The sequence below is a fragment of the Cervus canadensis genome, chromosome 6 (assembly GCF_019320065.1).
Source record: "Cervus canadensis isolate Bull #8, Minnesota chromosome 6, ASM1932006v1, whole genome shotgun sequence".
NCBI lineage: Eukaryota > Metazoa > Chordata > Mammalia > Artiodactyla > Cervidae > Cervus > Cervus canadensis.
Genome location: NC_057391.1, coordinates 39,880,905 through 39,905,261, shown reverse-complemented (window position 1 = coordinate 39,905,261; position 24,357 = coordinate 39,880,905). Strand labels below are relative to the sequence as shown.

Here is a 24,357-nt window from a genome sequence, read left to right as displayed (position 1 = left end):
TACACACAGGTTTTAGTGTCACTGTGGATTCTGGATTTTTAAAAAATTCAACATGTTATAAACCATCACTGTCATTCTTTTTGAGTCTCAAATTGTCACACATTTGGCTACTTGGGGCTCCTTGGAGCCTGCTCCTCGGTCTTACAGATGCCCATCATTCCTTGTATGCGTCTTTCCTGTGGGGCACAATGAAGTGTTCCAGGCTCACCTGCCCCAGCTCTAGAGTCAGCCATTTCTCCAAGGATTCCTCATATCTTTACGTGAGAGTGAAACCTGACTTTAAAGCATTGACAAATAATTAAAAAAATTTTTTTTAAATAGCATTCAGGCCAAAGAAAACACATCCTCAGACAGTATTTGGCCTATAGGCTCAGTTTGTAGCCTTCCGATTATACAGCTTTTATTGTTTGCAGATGTTCACACTGGAGACTGGCAGATGTGACCCCTCGAGGTTCATTGCTAATGTCTGTAGGTGTTGGGAGTTTGTAGAGACTGGTCGTCAGTAGCATGGAGGACAAAGGGGAGCTTTCCCTGCCCCACAATGATAGAAACCAAACAAACCCCCATCATCCTCTCTCCCTATTTATTCAACAAGTGGAGACCTGTTTGATTTTATTTTTACAAGATAACATACTAAATGCAAATAGTAACAGACTCTTTTGTTTGTTGATTAGAAGATTTTTTTGGCTTAGCTCACAGGGTGTTTGTCTAGAAAGATTGTGTTCCTGCTGTGTAGTGAACTCCTAAGCGATAAAGCTGCCATGCTTGTACTTCAAGAACAAAAGAAGTAGACATCAACAGACTCCTTACCTTTTAAAAATACCCAATTTGCAAGGATATTAAGCACATGCCACCATCTCTCAGCACTCTAAATGCTTTTATACATACCCTGCCACACACCTCACTCTAGAAAATGTCATAGAGCAGGAGAAAGAGGCTGAATAAATGATTTTATAAAGCCCATTGATAAGAAATATAATTATACTATTGCTTTTTTGCCACTTGTTTTTTATTTCCAGCCAAAAAAAAAGTTTATAGGTAGACAACTGTATATATAGTTATCAAACATTCAAACCACACTAGAAAGTAGAACTTTTTGTAGGGAATGAACATTTTTTTAATGGCCAGCCTTGTGTCTTTCACATTAAATTTTTTTTAATGTTTTAACTCACCTTTTTATTTGGCCAGAATTGATGTTTTAGGCCACAAATTTGCTTTCAACAGGCATATTTCCATGCTAATCATTAATTTGCTTTATTACTTATTAACTTTAACCACACTGTTATAAAAACGCTTTGGAATAAAATTGCCTGATAGAAAATCTCTGAATTCCGTTTCCCTTTTTGTTAGAAGAGTGAAAGGTGAATTTTTAAAACAAATTATGCTATCAACTGTATATAAAAACCTAACAAATAATTTGTTTTATAACTATCAGTACATTGAAAGTGAAAGTTGCTCAGTCATGTCTGACTCTTTGTGACTCCCATGGACTGTGTAGTCCATGGAATTCTCGAGACCAGAATACTGGATTGGGTAGCCTTTCCCTTCTCCAGGGGATCTTCCCAACCCAGGAGTTGAACCTAGGTCTCCTGCATTGCAGGTGGATTCTTTACCAGCTGAACCATAAGGGAAGCCCAAGAATACTGGAGTGGGTAGCTTTTCCCTTCCCCAGTGGATCTTCCCAACCCAGGTATCAAACCAGGGTCTCCTGCATTGCAGGTGGATTCTTTACCAACTGAGCTACTGCATGAATTTTTGGCTGTGTGATGGTTCATTCTCGTTTTGATCACGTTGGTGCTATTGCTTCTTTCCTAGTACTTTTCAAAAACTTCATTAACCAATAAAACAAACTGAGCATCTGCTGTGCACATCCTTAGCCTGCCTGTGACGGGTCTTGAGAGGAATGCAGGAGAGATCTCAGCCCAGGTCTCTGGCCAGAGGACCAGTCTGGCACATTCTGTCCTGTCCATGCTGTCTACAGCAGACCTAATGTAAAGTAACTTCACCTCTCCACCTGTGATTCCAGCTTTTTCAGTTCTCCCTCCTCTCCCATTTGTCACACCATTTCCTTCTCTGAAAGTGTTAGTCACTCAGTTGTATCCGACTCTTTGTGACCCCATGGACTGTAACCCACCAAGCTTCTCAGTCCATGGAATTCTCCAGGCAAGAATATGAGAGTGGGTTGCTGTGCCCTTTGCCAGGGTATCTTCCAGACCCGGGGATTGAACCCAGGGTCTCCTGCATTGAAGGCAGATTCTTTACTGCCTGAGCCACCAGGGCCCCTTCTCTAGCCATCCCCAAAACTAAGGTGTTAGCCAGGGTATCTACCATGTTTCTGGGCATTTAAAGGAAATGTGGGATCAAGGCAGCTTTCCTTTACCAAAAGTGTTAAAGAACAATTCCTCAACAGCACTGTGAGGGGTGTGGAATATTTCCTCTAGGTCGGAGATGGTGATAATAATTAAATAGCTTTTAAAATCATGAAAATAGCTCCCCCCACCACAAAGCTGATGTATTAACTAACTAGCTCTCTGAAACTAACTTCAAAATATTTATCTTGGTTTTACAATATAGTGAAGAGACTTATGCAAATCTTTTAAAACTATTTTTTATCTTAAAGTAAATTATCATGCTTACATAAGTAAGTATGGTTATGTAAGAAAACAAAATGGAAGGTACAGAAGAATGTGCAGTGGAAAGGAAATCTGCCTCATCCCCCACTCTCCATTCTCATCCCCCAAACAATGGCGGTCTCTCCAGAGGATGCCTGTGCTTATGCAAGGACATGTGTTTCCCTCTAAAATACAGACACAAATGCCATTGTATATGTATATACTATCCAGTCATTTCTTTTTTACACTTAACACAGTTGACCCTTGAACAACATGGGTTGGAACTGCATGTTCCATGTGTAAGTTTGTATTCACTTACATGTGAATTTTTTCAATAAAGATGTTAGATAAAATTTGGAGATTTGTACCAGTTGAAGAAACTCACAGATGACCTGTGTAACCTAGAAATATAAAAAACAACTATGGAAAAGTTACATGTGTCATGAATGTATAAAATATACATAAATATTAGTCTATCCTTACATAAGCATAATAAAGTGGGTGACATTTAATATAAAATTATGTGTTAGTTCTCACAGCTTTATAACTTTGCTTTCAAAAGATCATGTTATATACATTATATCTCTCTCCCTCTCTTATAAAGGGAGAAACCGAGTATCAGTCTATCATCTCAGGTAAGTGATTTAAAAAATATAACAATATTTCCAATACTGTGTTATGAATTTGACTGTAATACTGTATGCGATAAAAATTTTATAATGGTTCATTCATTAGTATATAGGCTAGACTACTTTGAAAAAATTCCACCAATTACACTAGGCTACTATAAAGTGGGGCTTCCCAGGTGGTAAAGAATCTATCTGCCAATGCAGGAGATGTTGTTTTGATCCCTGGGTCAGGAAGATCCCCTGGAGAAGGAAATGGCAACTGCAGTATTCTTGCCTGGGAAATCCCATGGACAGAAGATCCTGGCAGGCTAAAGTCCTTGGGGTCACACAGAGTCAGACACTACTGGGTGACTGAGCACCACCACAAACCTTTCTGGGTCTCAAGCCCTGGAGAGTATTATCATATGCTGACCTGGGAATCCTTGGGATGTACCCAGGATTAATTATTATAAAGGAGGGGGACATCACTTTTCTCCATTCTGGGTGAATATTAACTGATAAAAAATTCCTGCAACAGGATCTATGTATCTGTGACTAAGAGTCAAGTTCAAAAATTGCAAAGCCTTGTGAAAAACATTTTACCGAGACAGCTCTCACTTTATAAATTTTAATCCTTGTTCTTTTGTTATTTACCACAAATTTGTGGGAAAAGAAGAATGTTTTTGGAAGGAAAATGGGATACGATCATTGAAAAAATAGTCTGTTTCTTTTCTCTAAAGCACAGACAGGATAAATATCCCCCCATCCTCCCCACAAAGAACAGAGACCAGAGACTTTTTGGCATTGAGGGATAGAAGAGACCACAGATGTACTGGTCCCTATACTGATCAATCCAGAACGTATGAGTGCTGAGGAGTCCATAGGGCAGAGGTTCCAAACCCAGTATCTGCAGGGGCCAGGCAGGTAGGGGAGAAATGATTTGCTTTCATAAACAAATCTTTTATTTGCCTTAAAATATGCAGTTATTTCTATTGCTTATACATTTTTCCACTTTTGATAGAAACTTGGGCATATTAAATATCTCACTTTTAAGAAAATTAATAGTGAAAGAGTGATGTTAAAGGTCCTTCATGTCAGGGAGTGGTAGGGACTCTGATAAACTCAGGTATCCTGGGCTTGTCTAACATGGACAGCTGCTTCTCAGCCCCAGCCCACTGATGCCAGAGACTGCAGGCTCAGCATACATCACCAGCATTTTCAAGAGAACCTTGGTAACCAAGGCTTTAAAGTAACATTTCCTGATCTGAAATGTTGGCAACTAGGTCAAAAATCCTTCAGAATGCTAAGGCCAAACATTTGACCTTAGAAGGTATAGAAAAACCTGAGCTTATGACAAGGGCTCAGGTTAAATCTGGCGGATAAAACACAGTTCTTTTTTAAGGTCAGAGAAAAACACTTCACTTTGCAGCATAATAGGAATATTTCAACATGCAGAGAAAATTTTTAAAAAAGAAAGACCAAAATATAATAGCAGCAGCAAAGGCAGAAACTTTTATATAAGAGAAACTAAATCTGAGTGTGAGCCAACCCAGGCTTCTAGATATAGAATAACTGAAGGATGGTGACTGACGTGGAAAGAAGCACTGAGATCCTCAGGATTGGGCCAGCACGAATCAGGAGTGAGGCCAGGCCTGGGGCTTTGGCTTCACATACTCATAAACAGGAAGGAATTTTAATTAGAAGAGCCCTGAACTACATCTTCATAGTATGTATGGTAATTTAGTCTATTCTATTAAGACTTCTTGTATAATGAACACGTTGAGTAAACCTCTGACAGTCCATCCAGATTGCTGCTTGATTCTTCTCATCTCATTCCTCCCAATGCCCCTAAAAGAGCCCATTCAGCTTTGAGGTAGAAACATCCAGAATTTTGTCAATGCAAACATTCACAATATTGGAGCTCTGGTCAAGACCTGTAGGCAACCAACTGCAAACTGGATTCGGGACCACAGGTGCCCCTCTGAGTTCCGCCCCTAGGGTCAGGGGAGTCAATGGCGAAAGGAGAGAGGTGGTTTGGGGATGCTAAATTCACGACATCTGGCTCCTGGTCTCACTGCTGCTTCCAGTGAGGTCACACAAACCCCTTCTCCCCAACTTGACTTTTCAGCAGCAGCATCTTTGTGGAGTAAGTGTACTCTTATAACGGTATCTCCATCGTTGCATGGAGATGTTCTGCTGTTTTCTCTCTTATCTTGGGGCACCATCTTCCCTTTCCCCTTCTCTACTTCCTCCTCATCTACCACTTTTCTGGGTGTGGGCTCCTTGGGCCTCTCTCTTCTCACTCATTCTTCTGGGCATCACTTCTCACCATGGCTTTGCTTACACCCACACTGACGCCCCAGCTTTTATCTTCAGCTCAAACTCCAGCCAACCTGACACCTCTACTTTGGTATCTCAGAGTCCCTATCAGCCCAGTGTGCCAAAGCAGTAGTTCCTTCCCTTCAAAACCTGCTTTTTCTCTCAGTCAGGGCACCACCATCCACCCCATTACACAAACCTTTGATCATCACTCTCTCCTCCATCCCTCAGCTCCAGCCCATCACCACATCCTGATTATTCTAATAATAAAGTCTGTCTCCAAATAGTGCCTTTCTCCCCATCTCTCCTGCCTCTTCTCTGGTTCAAGCTTTCAGGCTCCTTACCAGGCTCCTCTAGTCATATTGCCTCCTCTGAGCCATTCTGTATCCTGCCACCATAGCGAGCTTTAAAACACCCAGATGATAGGATTTCTGGTGGCTTGGTGGTAAAGAATCTGCCTGTCAATGCAGAAGACATGGGTTCAAACCCTGATCTGGGAAGATCCTGCAAACCACAGAGCAACTAAGTTCGTGCACCACAATTATTGAGCCTGTGCCCTAGAGCCTGGGAACAGCAACTGCTGATGCCCATGCACCCCAAAGCTCTTGTTTTGCAACAAGAGAAGCCGCTGCAATGAGAAGCCTGCACACAGCAACTGGAGAGTAGCCCCTGCTCAATGCAACTAGAGAAAAGCCCACATAGCAACAAAGACCCAAATGGTATCCATATCACATCTTGTTAAAATTCCTTCCAGTAGCTTCTCATTGCATTTAGGGTGAAGCATAAATTTCTTAGCATGTCCTGCAATGCCCCGGAGAACCTGCCTTCTGCCTGTCTCTCTGGTATTGGTTCCATGTGTTTGACATTCAGACCACACCGCCTTACAGTTCCTTAGGTGGCGTAAGTTCCCTTCTAGCTCAGAGTCAATCCTCTGCCTGGAAAGCCACCATCCCTCTACCACCACCACCCCTGCCCTTGGTCTGGTCAGACCATTCTCACCCTCTGGGACTCCAGTTCAGAGTCACTTCCTAAGAACAGTTTCTCTAAGGCAGCATAGATTCTTGTACATGGAGGGCTCTGTGGCACTTCTCTGCTTAATGCTTGAGCCCTTTGTCCCCTTCGCCAGTGTTTCCCTAGTGCCTGAGGCTGAACAGAACTCTGGAGACCTTTGCTGAATAAATGAACATCGCCATGACAGGAGCTGTCTCCCAGATATTTGCTGCTCTAGCATGTTTTCAGGTCAACCCAGAATCCTGGCAACCTAGAGAGAGTTAGTAATTTTTTTAAAAATATTCACAAAAAAAATTTACAATTTAAGATTTGTGAGTCCTAATTAAGATTTAGTTTTAGTGATTGACTTCTCTAAATGAAGAATTTTCTGAAAATAGGTTGAGAAATAAGTTATTGGCTATTTACAGCTATGTAAAGATTATCTTACAACAGAAAATAGGAAAGACGAGTGGTTTAAATATCATGTGACACCTTCCTGTGTTGATGGAGGCATTGTAAGCCATCTTGGGAAGTAATTTAGTAATCTACATCACAGACCTTAAATATCCATTAATGCCTCAATGATATGGTAAAAAGTACTCTCACACTCCTGGCAGAGGTATAAGTGTGTTTGATCCTTTTGGAAAGCAACGTAGCCATGTCTATTTAGAGCCTTATGTTGTATTCCTGGGGTTCTAAATAGTGTCCAACTAACTTCTTAAATGGCCACCTTCCTCAGGAACCACTGTACCACTCCCTGGACCACTCAACACCCTCAAGCCGGGTACCCTTCCCTGGCTTTCTGTAACACTTACCATGTCTGTAATTACTTGTTCAACATCTGTCTCCCCTTCTAGTTTCTAAGCTTCATGAGAGTAGGTTTGGTTCTTGCTTTATTATCTCTGTATCTTTAGGACTCTCAGAGTGCCTTATGCACATTAAGATAGATAAATACTTGTTGAATAAAATGAATTGAGAAAGTCAGCCTAAAAAGAAATAGATTGAACCCCCAGTAACAATATTAACAGGACTTCCTTGGAGGCACATTGGATAGGAATCCACCTGCCAATGCAGGGGACACAGTTTCAATCCCTGGTCCGGGAAGATCCCATATCCTGGAGGAGCACCTAAGCCCATGTGTCACAACTACTGAGCTTGTGGGTGCTGCATCTACTGAAGCCCGTGAGTCTAGAGCCTGTGCTGTGCAACGAGAGAAGCCCCCGCAATGAGAGGCTGAGCACTCCAATGAAGAGAAGCCCCCCTCTCCGCAACCAGAGAAAGCCTATGTGCGACAACAACAATCCAGCACAACCAAAAATAAAATTAAAAAATAATAAAATAAAAAATTATTAAGACATAGTAACAGTTAAACTTTCTGGAGAGGATGATGTGGCCTGACACTACTGCAAATGCTTTGTCACAGCAGCCCTTGAGCTTCCTCCTCTCACAAATGGTAAACCTAAAGACATTAACTAACACGTCCAAATGAAAGTCACCCAGTCGTGTCTGACTCTTTGCGACCCCGTGGACTAAATAGTCCATGGAATTCTCTAGGCCAGAATACTGGAGTGGGATGCCGTTCTCTTCTCCAGGGGATCTTCCCAACCCAGGGATCGAACCCAGGTCTCCCACATTGCAGGGAGCTCTTCAACAGCTGAGCCGCCAGGGAAGCCCAAGTTAAGGTCAATCAGCTAGTAGATTGTTTATCAAAACATTATTTATAGTGCTCAAAAATTGGAGAGAATCTATATGTCATTAGAATAGCTTACAGTGTAGTTATTAGAATCTTTTCAAAAGTTGTGCAGTAACAGGAGGATGGGTGTAACGTAGCATGTAGTCCATGCAGTTCAGTGGGTCCTGCTGTGACAGTGCTTTCTACCTGCTAGATGGCACCCGCGGTTCCAGAGTTATACTCTCTTAGTTCATACAGGTGTGTGGAGCAGGGCTAAGGGGGCTGGACAGAAAAAAATTCATCTGGAAGATGGAAACAACTGGGTGAGCAGGTCCTGAAGCGAGAGTGAGGAAGGGAGAGAAGTTCAGTGAGTCTGGGGGAAGTTACAAGAGATGAGGCTGCAGAGGTGAGCGAAGGTCAGGTGGAGAGGATCTTTGGGTTTTATCCTGAGGCAACAGTGCCCCGGCAATTTCTGCACGTATGAATGTGACAAGTTGCAGGTGCCAGCCTTGGCATCTGAGAAGCTCCAGTATTTGTTTCAGTAGAATTGAGGACTATATATGGAAGATGGAACATTAAAAGAATCTAAGATTTGAGGTCTGGGCCTATAGACAATTATTTTTCAGAATTTATAAGAAAATGTCTGCTTTCCCCTAATTGCCTGCTGTCTAAACTGCCTCCCCCCCACTTTAAACTTGGTTGATTGTTTTCTGTTTAAGACATTTGAGCCAATGCACTTCTTTGGTTGAAACAGTAGTCAGTTCTGTCCTCTTAGTGCAGAACTAACTGTTCTGTTAGTTCAGGCTAAATGTTTCCAGATGTGTATGTGTTAGTTGCTCAGTCATGTCCAACTCTTTGCAATCCCATGGACTGTAGCCTACCAGGCTCTTCTGTCCGTGGAATTCTCCAGGCAAGATTACTTGAGTGAGTAGCCATTCCCTTCTCCACGGGATCTTCCTGACCCAGGGATCAAACCCAGGTCTCCCACATTGCAGGCAGATTCTTTACCATCTGAGCCACCAGGGAAATCCCTAAGTTTCCAGATATGGGAATATAAGTGTGGTGCTTTATAGCTTAGAATGCTTTCTGTTCTAAGGCCCAAATGTGGCTAATGGGCTTTAAGAATGTCTTGGCTGTTTTATTTTGCTTCATCACGTGTATTGTCTGGAGCAGGAAGTTCACATCTTGAAGATAGAGGTGTTAGACAAAGAAAATGAGAAAATAATTGTCTTTTTTGGTATTTTCTTTGCTGGGTTCTTCTTTTCTCATTGTCCATACAAATATTCTATAGTGTGCAGTTCAAGAACTTCAGTTTTTCTCCTTCTGCTTTTTATCATGTCTGAAATATCTGTTAGCCTATGATTAATACCTCTGTCTATGTATTAAATCACCCGGACAATTTGGGGAAAAAAATAGATGGCTGGCCCTTGCCTAAGACCAATTCAGGATCTCTGGGAGTGGGGCCCAGGCATCCCTGGTTTTCAAAAGTTCCCCTGGTAGTTCTACTACAGAGTTATCTGTTGCTGCTGCTACTAAGTCACTTCAGTTGTGTCTGACTCTGTGCGACCGCGTAGAGGGCAGCCCACCAGGCTCCCCCATCCCTGGGATTCTCCAGGCAAGAACACTGGAGTGGGTTGCCATTTCCTTCTCCAATGCAAGAAAGGGAAAAGTGAAAATGAAGTCGCTGAGTTGTGTCGACTCGTAGCGACCCCATGGACTGCAGCCTACCAGGCTCCTCTGTCCATGGGATTTTCCAGGCAAGAGTACTGGAGTCGGGTGCCATTGCCTTCACCGCAGAGTTATCTAGTGCTGTGTTAACAGAGCTCCCCAAAACTCAGTAGCTTAAAGAAGCTACTGATTTCTTATTTCTCACAACTGTGGCTTGGCTGACTGCTCCTTCGCCTGGTCTTGCCTGAGCTTGCTTATGTAGCTGAATTAAGTGGGGGTGGTCAGCAGGAGCTGAGCTCGGCTGGGACACCTGGGCCCTGCTCTCCTCGTGATACTGGGTTGGCCAAAAAGATCATTCAGGTTTTTATAAGGTCTTACGGGAAATCTGAACAAACTTTTTGCCAGTTTTATATTTTATTGTGGGCTGACTCTGGGTCAGGAAAGGGTCTCATGATTTGCTGTGACCAGTAGAATGAGGCAGAAGTTATATCACCTGATTTCTGAGACTGGAGCCTTAAGAAGCTTTTCAGCCTCCTCTTTTGTTCTCTTAGATCACTGCCTGGAGGCCTTCAAGCCCTGAAGAACGTTAACCATTTTTGCTCTCTTCACAGTAGTTAGTTTGCTTAGTTGTAGGTATTTCCCGTCAGATTATAGACAGAAGGGGCCATAAAGCTAAGTACAAGATTTATCTCTGCCAACAGCAACATTCATTCCTGTCTCTTCTTTCTAGATGCAGCCCTTCAGGCATGTCAGATTGGAGAGTCTTCTGATTTTTCTGTTTTGAAATGTTTCATCAGCCTAGGAAACCTGATTTACTCATTCATTCACAAATAATGATCAGATGCCTATTATGTACAAGGCTCTGTGCTGGGGATATGACATCATTTTGAGAAAACAAGAGAACACAGACCCTGATGTCTATCATGAGTCTTACATTCTGTGTATCTATTATATCTATCGACAACAGAGGACATTAAAAAAATCAATTGAACAGTTAGTAATTTAGAAGGATTCCCAAGGATTCATACTTCAGGGAGCTACAGGGGACATTGAACCAGTCTGGAGAGATCAGGGAGACAGCTTCAGGAAAGGACATTTGATTTGAGCCTTAAGGATGTGTTTATGTTAACTAAGCACTGCCCCCCTCTTTTAAATTCTCCTTTCCCAGCCTTCTCATATCTCTTGGCCTTCACCAGCCACCAGGGTTATGATCATTTTTTACGTGTCTGTGTGTTCAGTTGCTCTGTCTTGTCCAACTCTTTGCAACCCCATGGACTATATAACCCACCAGGCTCCACTGTCTGTGGGACTTCCCAGGCAAGAATGCTGGAGTGGGTTGCCGTTTCCTTCTCCAGGGGATCTTCCTGACCCAGGGATCAAACCTGCATCTTCTGCATCTCCTACATTGACAGGTGGATTCTTTACCACTGTGCCACCTGGGAAGCCCAAACAGCTCATCAAGAGAAGTTAAGCTTGTACTATCTACAGCCTCCTTCAATCCAAGACAAGAATTTTTCTAGAGGACAAACATCTTTCTTCTTTTGGACCAACATTAAAGAAAACTGTCTTTCACAGCTCCAGTTTAGCACCTCGCTTTTTGTGTTTTCAGCAACTCAAGCATCCCAACCTCGTCAACCTTATTGAAGTCTTCAGGAGGAAGCGGAGGCTTCACCTGGTGTTTGAGTACTGTGACCACACGGTGCTCCATGAGCTGGACAGACACAAAAGAGGGTGAGTGACCCGTCCTTTATAAACAAAACCCAAAAAAACACACCAGGGTTTGTGAGGGAAGATGAGCTGTGAGCTTTTTTCACAGTGGGCAGGGGACAGCCAGTGTTTGGTCAGCATACTCTGCTGCTGAGGGGTTGCCAGAAATGTTGGGAAAAAGATCATAACTAGTCATTTTCGTGAAGAAAGCAGCAACTACAGTATTACATTGAACTTGATTTCTTTGGTATATTATCTCTGCATAGATGCTGTATCAGTCTCTAGGAAAGAAAAGGAAGGATATCAATTATTCCACGCCAGCCTAGGGAAGCATAAGGACTTGGAGGTTGAAAGGAAGACTTCAAAGACAATGGCTCATAGGAAATTTAAGGCTAAAACAAACGTGGTGTTTTTATAAATATTTTTAAAAATTTATTTGTTCTTAATTGGAGGATAATTGCTTGACAACGTTGTGTTAGTTTCTGCCATACATCAGTGTGAATCAACCACATGTATGTACATAGTGAAGGTCAGGGAAGCCTGGCAAGCTGAGTCCATCGGGTCGCAGAGTCAGACAGGACTGAGTGACTGAAGACAACAGTCTATGTGTTCTCTCCCTCTTGAGACTCCCTCCCGCTTCCTGCTGCATCCCACACTTCTCGGTTGTCACAGAGAGCCAGGTTGAGCTCCTACGTTAACTAGCTATCTGTTTGACATAGGGTGATGTTTATGTCTCGTGCTACTCTCTCAATTCGTCCCACCCTCACCTTCCCCCACTGTTTCCACAAGTCTGTTCTCTACCTCTGCGTCAAAATGGTACTGATGAACCTATTTTCAGGGCAGCAGTGTTTTATCTGAAGCAGTCCGGGTATCCGGTCTGCAGTATTGGTCAGAGTTTTTTTGGTTACCAGTGACAAAAACCTAACTGACGCTGGTGTAGGTGAAAAAGGAAGTGCTGGTGGCTGTAATTGGGAAGGTGACTCTGGAGGCTCCGCTGATCTTAGCACGTTTCTAGCTCAGGCAGCACCTCTGTGTGCAGCAGCAGAAAGGCCTGATGAGCAGACAGAGCCTTTGTTGGAAAAAACAGCGCCGTATGGGGGAATCCGTTCCTCTGAAGGTAGCTCCTTGTGAGGGTGAGCAGAATGCAAGCTGGATTTTGGCTCCCCTCAGCTGGGTGTCTTTAAGGCAGAGCACCTTAGGTGGGGCTTTCTCTTTCCTTTTCTCTCCCCCTCCCTCCCAACTCTTCCTTTCCATATTAGCTTCATTCTGCCTTTCAGGTGAGTCTCCCCTACAGGGTTGATTTTGGAGGGCATATGTGTGCTGTGAGATGGAAGGCATAAGAAGGAAAAGTGTGTAGTGGAAAGCATTGCTGTAGGCTTTTATCAACCTGTGTAGCCATTCTAGAAGAAAGGAAATTCTAGAAGAAAGTAGTGTCTGCACAGAAGGTCCAGTGGAAGACTAATTGGCTCAGCTTCAGTGATGCAGTTATCCCTGGGAGCAATCACTGTGCTGGAGGAAGAAGGTAAAATGATTAGCAGGCCCAGGGAGATAGGATTCAAAGCGGGTCAAAGAATACTTCACAGAGGAGGTGGTCTCTGGCTTGAAAGGTAAGGAGACTCCTGAGAAGTTGAACAGAAAAGGATATCCCATCTTCTCCTTTTGCTGTATTCCTGGAAGCTCAGCTTTGGCTGGGGATAATCTGCAGATTATTTTTTTGGGCTCCAAAATCACTGCAGATGGTGACTGCACCCATGAAATTAAAAGACGCTTACTCCTTGGAAGGAAAGTTATGACCAACCTAGATAGCATATTAAAAAGCAGAGACAGTACTTTGCCAAAAAAGGTCTGTCTAGTCAAGGCTATGGTTTTTCCAGTAGTCATATATAGATGTGAGAGTTGGACTGTGAAGAAAGCTGAGCACCAAAAAATTGTTGCTTTTGAACTATGGTGTTGGAGAAGACTCTTGAGAGCCCCTTGAACTGCAAGGAGAACCAACCAGTCCATCCTAAAGGAGATTAAGTCCTGGGTGTTCATTGGAAGGACTGATGCTGCAGCTGAAACTCCAATACTTTGACCACCTCATGTGAAGAGTTGACTCATTGGAAAAGACCCTGATGCTGGGAGGGATTGGGGGCAGGAGGAGAAGGGGATGACAGAGGATGAGATAGCTGGATGGCATCACCGACTCAATGGACGTGGGTTTGAGTAAACTCCGGGAGTTGGTGATGGACAGGGAAGCCTGGCGTGCTGCCATTCATGGGGTCGCAAAGAGTCAGACACGACTGAGTGACTGAACTGAACTGAATCTGCAGAGTGCACCAGAGATCAGAGTGATGGAAGGGTGCTGCATCCTGACTCAGGTTCGCACTCCAGTGCCTAGAGGCTGAGGCTCTTTCAACAAGGCTTTCAAGCCTTGGCCAAGAGCTTGCTCTGCCACGTGCTGGTGACATGATCTAGCATGACCTCTGGGCAGATGGGATTAAAGTGGCTCATGATTTGTTAGTGACCATGGCACAGGTGGCTTTTCTTGTTAGTTTACACAGAGAGAGCCAAGAGGACAGACTTCCCGCCTTCAGAAAGTCACTGATACAACAGAGAAATTATGTGTTCAAGGAACAAAACATTTAGTGTGCTGGTATTTGCTCTTTTGACAGCTTGCAAGTGACACTTTGATTAAGCCTTACTAGTATAAGTTACTTGTGCCATGGGTAACTAGGGGGTTGTTGAAGGGAATTTGATTAATCATGTTCGATTGAGTCACTTGCCAACTCTGATTAGTGGGAGGTTGAAAGCAATTGGGAGTCAGTTATTTTTTTAGCATGTAGTTTAAGCAGAAGAATAAAAAGATAGGACAAGGAGGGATGAGAGTCCTGGAAGCAGATTTTTTTTTCTTTTTAACTCTGCTGGCTAAAATCTCCAATATGTGTTCCAGAAAATGCTTTAATATAGAGGTGTGTTAGAGAAGGGAACATCTGATAGACACATGTGTGGTTAAGTACAAGCAACTTCATTTCTAAATGACACTGTGCCATGGTTTGTCAAATATAAGACTGTCCTAAGGAACACCAATAAATGAGCAAGTTTGAAAACTAAGATTTATTCTAAATCAGATCGTATCTATTTACTCTGAAGTTTAAGGATTTTTGTTTGCGTGTGTTTTAAAAATAAAAGTAACTTTCCATTATACTGGGTAGGAGTGGCGTCCCTGGTGGCTCAGTCGGTAAAGATTCTGCCTGCAATTTGGGAGACCTGGGTTCAATCCCTGGGTTGGGAAGATCCCCTGGAGAAGAAAACGGCAACCCACTCCAGTATGCTTGCCTGGAGAATTCCAAGGACAGAGGAGCCCGGAGTTCTACAGTCCATGGGGTCACAAAGAGTTGGATTCGACTGAGTGACTAACTTTCATACTATTTAGGGAAGTGGCATGTTCCACTTTATATTTTAGAAATTTGTACCTGGGAATATAGTGATCACAGGGCATTCTAGGGGTAAATAGGCAAACCCAGGGAGGACCAAACTGCCAGATTTCTAAAATATAAAGTGGACCATGCCACTCCCCTGCATAAGTCATTTGATAGCTCCTCAAAGCTTACTGGTGTGGTGAAAACCCCTGGCATGCGATACAAGGTCTCACTCTGTAAGTCCATCCCACTTCCCACCAGTTTTCAATCCCATGAAATTACTTGCATTCTAGGCTTTAGGATACCCGTTTTGCCTTACCTTCTCTATTTGGCCTGGCAAACTTCTGCTTGCCCTTGGTTATAGCCCAAATATGACCTCCTAATGATATCCACTTTAGGAGAGGTGAGAGTTCCTTCCTCTGGTATTCATTATATCTTCCAGGATTATTTATATTTGCCCAGTAAACTATAAAATATTCAAGGGCAAGAGTTGTATCTTCCTCACCTGTGTATCCTCAGTAATTTCTAGGTTAACTTTTGGCACTTGGTACATTCCCAGTACTGTTGTGTAGTGATTGAGTCAGCAAATCAATAAATTGATCCTTATAAGATGATTTTAAAGAGTAATCAAAACAATGGTTTTTTTAAATTTAAAAATAATTACTTTGACTACAATTTTCTAAACCTAATACTGTCAAAGGAAATGATTGTCAGAGGGCAATTTGGCAATCAGTGGGTCTGCTGCTGATAGGGCTTCCCAGGTAGCTCAGTGGTAAAGAATCCACCTGCCAGTGCAGGAGACTTGAGTACGATCCCTGGTCGGGAAGATCCCCTGGAGGAGGGAATGGCAACCGACTCTAGTGTTCCTACCTGGAGAATCCCACGGACAGAGGAGCCTGGTGGGCTACATACAGGCCATGGGTTTGCGAAGAATTGGACTTGACTGAGCAACTGGACACATATGCTGCTTCTGATAATTTACCCCAGAAAATAAATATATGTGTAAAAAGTTTAGTTATAAAAGTGTCTGTTTTTAAGTATTGTTTCTAATGAAAAAAATTGGAAACAACCGAAATGTTCAGTGATAAAGGATTGGTTAAGTATAGTATGTCTTTATAATGGAATACAGTGGAGCTGCTAAGAAACATGCTTATAAGATAAAACAAACATTTACATATAAAAGTGTTCATGAGTGGTTGCAAGGTAAAAAAAGCTGTGCTATAATAAAAGCATGTTTCCTTTTTATACAATTTATATGTAGGTAGAAAATTTTAAAAAGTAATATGTACATTTTAATAGAGATTATCTGAGTGATGTTTATATAGATATTTTTCTTTTTTTTAATTTTCTCCATGTTCCATTTATTACTCTGGCAATGTTTTAGTTATTAAAAATAATTCTTGCTAAATCAGAACCAAAGAACTTCTCTCTACTGTGAATCTGAAGTGGATACTAATTCATCTTCTTATAACATGTTGGTAACTTTGAACTCATCTGGAAAGCTTTTGGAGAAGATTCACATTCATGCTATACTGAATATAATATATCTAATGAATATAACTTCAATGTTATAACTTGCTATAACAGTCAAGTTTATGCCAGAATATATCCTGTATACATATATAAATATATAAATCTTTATCCATTATTATTCCCTGTGTTGTGTTCATATTGCTTAGATTTGCTCTCAACAAGCATATTTCTTATCTTCCACAGGACTTAATATGCTTTTTACTTATTCTGTAAACCACTGGTCTGTCCTGTGTCAGAGTTTTGTAAACAATTGGTTTATGTGTTCTCTCCGCGTTTTTCTGCCCCTGTTTAAGTGCAGCCAGACACAGGACTTCACCCATTTTTTTCCTGTGCAAATTCCATTTCAACCAGATCCTCTTCTGACTCTCTTATAGTTTATTCAAAGAACATCTGGTGAGTAAAGGGCATTACTACAAGTTTTTGGTTTCTGACAATGCAATTCCAGAGCTAACCCTAAAAAATCTCTTTTTTTAAAAAAGTGATATATTGTTTGTTGTGAAAATGTTTCAAGCAACACAGAAACATGTAGAAATAATGTTTGAGAAATAGTTTTCTAATTATTTTTTTTGCATTTCTATATAAATACTTAAAGAGATTGTACTCTATATACTATTCTTCATTTTTTAAGTGTATTTGGGAGCTGTCTCCCTATTCTTAGATATCTGCTTTTATATTTTTTAAATGGTATAAAATTCCATTGTGCAGACATACCATGGTTTCTTTATTCAACCCCCTACTGATAAATATTTAGATTGTTTCTAGTTTTTCCCTAGTAATAAGGTTACAGTAAATAATCACTTGCAAAAATATTTCTATAGAATAAATTTAAAAGAACATATTGTTTCTATAGGAGCTTGGCCAGCCCTTTCATCCTTGTCTTTGGTGTAGAAATGAACTTTGAATGGATGTTGATGGTTTGACTTTTTATTATGTGGCAAATATTAGAGAACCAGTGGTGGAAAGGACAGTTACTATATTGGGAACCTGGCAACAGATCCATATTCTTTCTTTGTCATCTCTCTTGTCTCTCCTAGTTCTGAAGAAATATTTAAAATGCACTTTGACCTTTTCACTTTCCCACAGCAGTTGTTTAGGTTTCTCTCTGTTCATTTCAATTTTGTTATCAGGACATTAGGGTCATAGGCCTTCTTTCCCAAAACTTGGAAGGAGAGGCAGAAGCTTGCTTTCTGGGAGTTATTTTGTGAAACCAACACATAATGCATCAGGGCAGAGATACGCAAATCATCCTTAAAGGTGTAGGATGGATGCTGGGCTGATCACATACGTTTTATCTAAGGACAAAGTGAAAGTGAAGTCGCTCAGTTGTGTCCGACTCTTTGCGACCCCGTGGAGCCACCAGGCTCCTCCGTCCATGAGATTCTCCAGGCAAGAATACTGGAGTGGGTTGCCGTTTCCTTCTCCAGGGGATCTTCCCGACCCAGGAATCGAGCCCAGGTCTCCCACATTGCAGGCAGACGCTTTAACCTCTGAGCCTAAGACCCTTCTAATTTGGAGATGGGCACAATTAAACCATCTCAGCCTAAAGGCAATAACCAAACTGTGTACTTTCTTTCATTCCAACTCTTTCCTCACCAAACACCATTCTGATTAGAACTTGAGTGTCGCTATGGAATTGCCTACAAAGAGAACATAAACTGGCACTCAGAATTTGAAGATGGTGAATAAATTTGCTTTATATATCGGGCTAGTAAATTTGTTTGATGTTCACCCGCCCCTCTGTAATGGATACTGTCTTAGTACACTGAGAATATGTAGTGTCCATATCTGCAAGCCCGAAGACCGTCGTAAAAAGGAGCCAGGCTACGGGCTGCCCTTCCAAACTAAGTGCTACATTCTCCATGTTGCTATGATGAAATGACTGTTTCCCTCCCCAAACCCCAGTTCTGTTCTTCACTTAATATTCTCTCATATGCATTTCTACATATGTTGCAGTATAATTTTTAGACATATTACTAACTGTAAGATGTTACATCTCATATTACCATCTAACCACTCCTCCATTGTTGAATAGAGGCCATTTTCAGTGTTTTGTCTGCTAAATGATTCTGCTATCAAAATCTTCCTACAAATAGATTTTTCTTCTTTCTATTTTTTCTTTAGAAGTTCTCAAAATGATATTATTGGCTTATAGGGTTTGTCAAACTGAACCAGTTCATCTTATCTCCAATGATGTGTACTTTTGTTCTTATAGTCATACTCCTTTGGTTTCTATTATTATAATATTTGATGAATGATTTCCTTCAAACATATAAGGAAGGAATATTAACAACCCTACACAAATTCTTTCATAAAATATAGAAGGAAGAAACAATTGCCAAATCATATTATGAGGCCACTATAGCCTGATACCAGAACTAGACAAGGGCATTTCAAGGAAAGAAAATGACAGATGGATATCCTTCATAAACTAGATGCAAAAATCTCTAGCAAATCTAGCAATATAATGTCATAAAAAGAGTGATATACTGTTATTGATATATTAATTTTTAGACATTATCTACAGACTATTCTGATAGATAAGGATTTAGTTTTCCTATTCCATTATTTTCTCTGCTTCCCCTTTCTTCTTCCCCCAAATAGTTACATTAAAATTTCATTAATTCAGAATTCACTGTTCCTTTTATTATGCCTATGGAAATATTACTTATAGTTGAGCATTTTACGATACTGGAGTTTCTTTTTATACTTTTTTCTGCAAATTAATATTTGCCTTATTTTTACAATTTGCTTAGTAGTCTTTAACCCTATTGCTAACTTTCCCCACTCTTTTTTATAGTCTCTTAGTATACTTTTCCACAGGATAATCATATCAGGTAATCTGTTCCTTTTCTCCCTCCTGGTAATGTCCTGCCTTTAGATCCCCATTCTCCATCTGTCTGGCTTGTTCTGCAAGCCTGCTGACCAGCTGTCCCCCTGGGACTTCCCTTTGCTGTCATCCTTGGAATCCCCTCTTGAAATTTCTCTAGGGTTGGATTCACTGCTTCCTGGATGTCTTGTCTTCCTTAATCTGGCTTTGCTTGCTTATCGTGACCAAGCATCTTTATCTTCAGTTGGTTAAAAATGGTACAGTCAAACAGAAATCTAGAGCACAGACATTTCTAATGACACCCCCTCACTCCTCCTTGGAGCCAAACTCTTGGGAAGCTTTTATGTTCCTGGGGGTGAAACAGAGTCCCCAGTGCAGGCAGGAGGAAAGCCGTGTGGAGGACCCAGGGGTACACTTCTCCTTGCCCTGTTCCCACTAGTGGAAGATGCATTCACTCCACCCTCTGGAGGGAGAGCCTCGGCCGAGCTGGCCCGCAGCCCAGCGGGCCCCAGAGGAACAGATGTCGCTCTCATCTGCCGTCAACATGTCTCGTCTTGTACTTTTATCTTCCTAAAGATACTGTAAGCTGCCTGAGGGTGAGAGGATGGCTTATATTTCAGTTGATCTTCAGTGTAGTTCTAGTTAGATTTTAGAAGAGAGTGAAAATAGATGAGTGTGTTCTGTCCACCATCTTAACCCAGAAGTCCTTTGAAACACTTTTTTCAGTTGGCTTCAGGGACACGTCCTGAGTGTCATCTTACTTCACTTGAGGACCAACCCCAGTCTTGCTGGGTCCCCCTCCTTTTTCTGATTTCTGCATGTTGAGGGCCTCCGGGCTTGACCTCTTCTTTTTTCCAGATTCACTCATTAAGTGGCTTCATCCAGTCCTAGAGCTCAAATTCCATCACTATGCTTATGCTTCCCAAATTTACATCTCCCTTCTGAATTCAGAACTCCCTTCCCAGAGTCTCCCCGTGTATGGCTAAGAAGCATCTCACCCGACTTCTCTTCCCTCCCTGAAACCAGCTCTTCCCCTAGCGTTCTCCACAGTAAGTATGTTAGTCACTCAGTCGTGTCTGACTCTTTGCAACCCCATGGACTGTAGCCCGCCAGGCTCCTCGGTCCATGGGATTTCCCAGGCAAGAATACTGGACTGGGTTGCCCTTCCCTTCTCCAGGAGATCTTCCTGAACCAGGGATTGAACCCTGGTCTACTGCATTGCAGGCAGATTCTTTATCATCTGAGCTACCAGGGAAGGGCCCCACTATAAACCAGTGACTCAAGCTGACACCTTGGTGTCATTCCTTGATTCCTCTCTGAATCTCATATCCAATCTCTCAGAGAATCCTGAAGACTCTATTTTTAAAATATGGATCTTTTTTCTATAAAAAGCTGGCCACTTCTCATCACCTTAACCACTACCTCAGATATTGTCCTATGTCAAGGAACTTTCTAGAGCACCTGGGTCAGATATCAGCGCCCTTTCCAGGGCAGCACCCTCTGTACATGCATGTGTATCCAATCCCAGTCCAGCAGCACAGAAGAGATTCTATTCTTTCTTTCCACATCTGCCACTCCCTTATCCGACAGTGAATAACTTGACTCCTGTCATCGTCATATAAAAGGGGTCTTAGAGATCAGATAAAACGCACGGAAAAATCAGGAAATGAAGTGAGTAGCTGACCCAAGATGATACAGAGTTTTTACGTTTGAAAATTGTGTAATAAGGTGCTTAGTGTTAGAGGAGCACTAATGACACAGTATTATAATTTACTTTTAAATGCTCTTTTTTGCGTAATTTCTTTTGGGAAATGTTCTTAGAGACTAGATGCCTGGTTCTGAATCACCGTATATGAATACTTTATTACATAATCAAAATATATTCTGTTTTTTTTTTTTTTTTTTTCCTGGACAAAAAATGGAGGCTTGAGGAAAATACATCACCAGAAATGTCCTCTTCTTAGTTGTGTTTTTCTAGGTCTTTCTTTCTAGACAGGTGAGATTTTTCTGGCATCTCTACCTTTGTGTCATTAGAATAAGGAAGAGAAATTGGAGAAAAGCTACTTCAGCCCAGGAATGTCCCAGATCTTCTTCCTGGAAGTGGCCTCTTTGTTTCCTCCACATTGTCCCACTGTTGCAGCGTCCTCTTATCTGCCTGAAAGGATTTCCTGAACATCTGGCCTGTGACAACAGTGGCCTCATACCCCCTCCCAGAGGCTGGAAGTCACTTTTTTGGGTCACCTTGACACAAGTACTTAAGAGTTTCCTCCCTAGTATACATATTAGTTCTGGCTGAGGATCACAACAACATTGTTTAATGTTTGATTTGTAAAAACAGTAAGTCTAACTGGTAGGCCAGGGTCTCTGAAAAATAAATGTACTCTCTCTGTGGTTCATTTTGCTAAGTCGCTTCAGTCGTGTCGGACTCTTTGTGACCCTGTGGACTGTAGCCCACTGGCTCCTCTATCCATGGGATTCTCCAGGCAGGAATACTGGAGTGGGTTGCCATGCTCTCCTCCAGGGGATCTTCCCCACCCAGGGATCGAACCCATGTCTCTTATGTTTCCTGCATTGGCAGGCGAGTTCTTTACCATTCATTTTAGCATTCATTTTACTCATTGCCTAATATTTAAAAAAAAATACTCTCAGGGGATTTCCCTAGCAGTCCAGTGGCTAAGACTCCATGCTTCCAGTGCATGGGGTCCAGGTTTGATCCCTAGTCAGGGAAGTAGATCCCACATTCTGCAGCTAAAGATCCTGTATGCTGCAACTAATGCCCAGGGCAGCCAATAAAATAAATAAACATTTTTAAGAAGTGCGCTCAAAGGAGGTCCTGTTTCCTGATTTGTGCAAAGGACCTTGTGGGCTACTGGTTGCCCTGGTTATGTAAACCAAGTCAGGGAGGAAGTGCTAGGAACAGTGGAATAAAGTTTAGATGCTGTGATAGAGGACAGGGCAGGAAGATGTAAGCAGGATGCAACAGGCTACCAGAGAGGAGCCGTGTGAGGAAAGAACCATGCTGCCTATTTGGGCAAATGCACACAGGTCGGCTATTCTGACTTTTTGTTGGATGGTTTGCAATGTAAACCTCTTCTTTACCTTCAATAAAACCTTCATTACCTTAAAAAAAAAGTGCTTCCTCAGGAATCTGAAAAAACCCCAGGCCCACCTGTGGAAGATGAGTTCTACTTCAAGGCCATCGGTTGGGGCAACTTGAAAAAATAGACAGCATCTTTTATGCTTGATATTCACTAACTTGCCATCAACAAAAAGCTCCTTATGGTAATGGAACTCCAGTTACCAGGCAGGTTCCCAGTCACAGATGTTGGACGTAGGTGGTCTTCAGTACTTGTTGAAATCCTGCTGGGTCTTCATGGTCCTTTCCTAGAGGCGTAGATGTTATGTTCTTGCACCTTGCCATCCCTGGAATTCAGCAGTGTTCTCATCACAGGTTTTCTACACTTAGGACCCTCTCCTGTGAGTTAGATGACTATATGTGTCACCTTGGATTTTCCACTACTTAAGCATGTCTTGGTTTCCTTTCTTCTTTTTGATTTGAATTCCATTGAAACACTAAAGAATGTGTCTGTGTTGCTTTTTTTTTTTTTTTTTAGGGTACCAGAACATCTCGTGAAGAGCATAACTTGGCAGATACTGCAAGCTGTAAATTTTTGCCATAAACACAGTGTAAGTCTCATGATCCCTGTCTAAAAATCAGAAGGCCTCCCTTCACCTGAGGTGGAACCTTTGTACAGAGTTTATATCATACTTTTGTGGATAGGCTTTTCCACCCAAGTCTTTATAAGCCTGTTTCAGGGGTACATAGAAGCTAAAAATGCCAACCTAAGCTATTCCTTCTTGTTCAGGTTTTAAAGATGTATGTTTATGATTTTAAGAAAGTAGTTTTGTTTGTGTTGTTTAGAAACTACCCAGATTTAAGGTAGACTCCTTCTCACTTGGAGTCCATGTTGCTCTGGTACCCTCAAAATACTGTGAAATTGGGGCGGGGAACCCCAGGTGACTCATGCCTCTTGCATGCATTACGTGGAGTCCCAAGTGTGATGCACACCTGCTCGTGTCTGCATAGGTGAGTTAGGAGTGCCAGAGCTGCAACGAAGCAGCCAGTGGAAACCTTGTGAGCACTCTCAGCCACAGCAGCTGGCGGGAGGTAGACTGCTGCCCAGGTGGTGTGACTTCACAGATACTGGATAGCCTGCTGCTCCCTTGGATTCAACACAGCCCACTCCCTGCATGCAGGAAGCCAGACTCCAATATCAGAGCTTCATTTTGGTCCCAAGGGCAGTTCACTGCATTTTGTCATCCTGACAACGGCCAGGGTCAATTTCACTGGTAGGGCTAAATGCCTTCCTTGAGCTGTTCTAATTTTTTTTTTTTTTTGCCCTGAAGCTGCCTTCCCAGAAGGAAATACAAGAGTAGGCAGCACTTCTCCCAGCTGAGCCTCCACCTAGCTGAAGGCTACAATCTGTATCCAAATACGTGCACACCAGAGAATGTGGATGCCTTATACATACTGCTCTTCACTGCGAGTGAGGGCCAGCAGTTTCCTGATGGCAGGTTTTAGGAGTGGGGTGGGGGAATGGGGGGAGCAAGAGAGACGGCAGAAAGGCCCTGGTGGGGAAAAGCAGAGACACTGAGAACAAATATAATGCATACCACAGCTCCCTGGAGAGCCCCTGAAATTGTTTGGCCACATGTGCTTGTGGGGAGGGCTGTAGAAACTTGTAAAGAATTCCCAGAACAGAATAGGAGCACATTCTTGCTTACAAGTACTTCTGACCATCTGTCATCACGATATTCAAGGGTGTACCCATTTATAGTAATATTTGAAGCCAGGGGTAAAAAAGTGGAGATCTCAGGGCCTTTAATTGCTGAGAACCAGATCTGTTGTAACAAAATAATTAAAAAATTGTCTCCCCCCAATTTTTCCAGAATAATAAATACCCATGGGGAAACACTGACACCCGGGTCTCACCCTGAAGATCCTTTGGAGTGAGAACTA

The 24,357-nt window shown here is 42.2% G+C and overlaps 1 protein-coding gene across 5 annotated transcripts in view; it reads left to right on the top strand.

Moving 5' to 3' along the window:
- The window catches only part of CDKL1 (cyclin dependent kinase like 1), a 47,900-nt gene that overhangs the window by 14,339 nt on the left and 9,204 nt on the right, over positions 1-24,357 (top strand). For all 5 annotated transcript variants that reach the window (XM_043471633.1, XM_043471629.1, XM_043471630.1 and 2 more), the window contains 2 exons: positions 11,479-11,600; positions 22,952-23,024. In XM_043471633.1, coding sequence (XP_043327568.1) covers positions 11,479-11,600; positions 22,952-23,024 — 195 coding nt within the window. The remainder of the gene's footprint in view (positions 1-11,478; positions 11,601-22,951; positions 23,025-24,357) is intronic.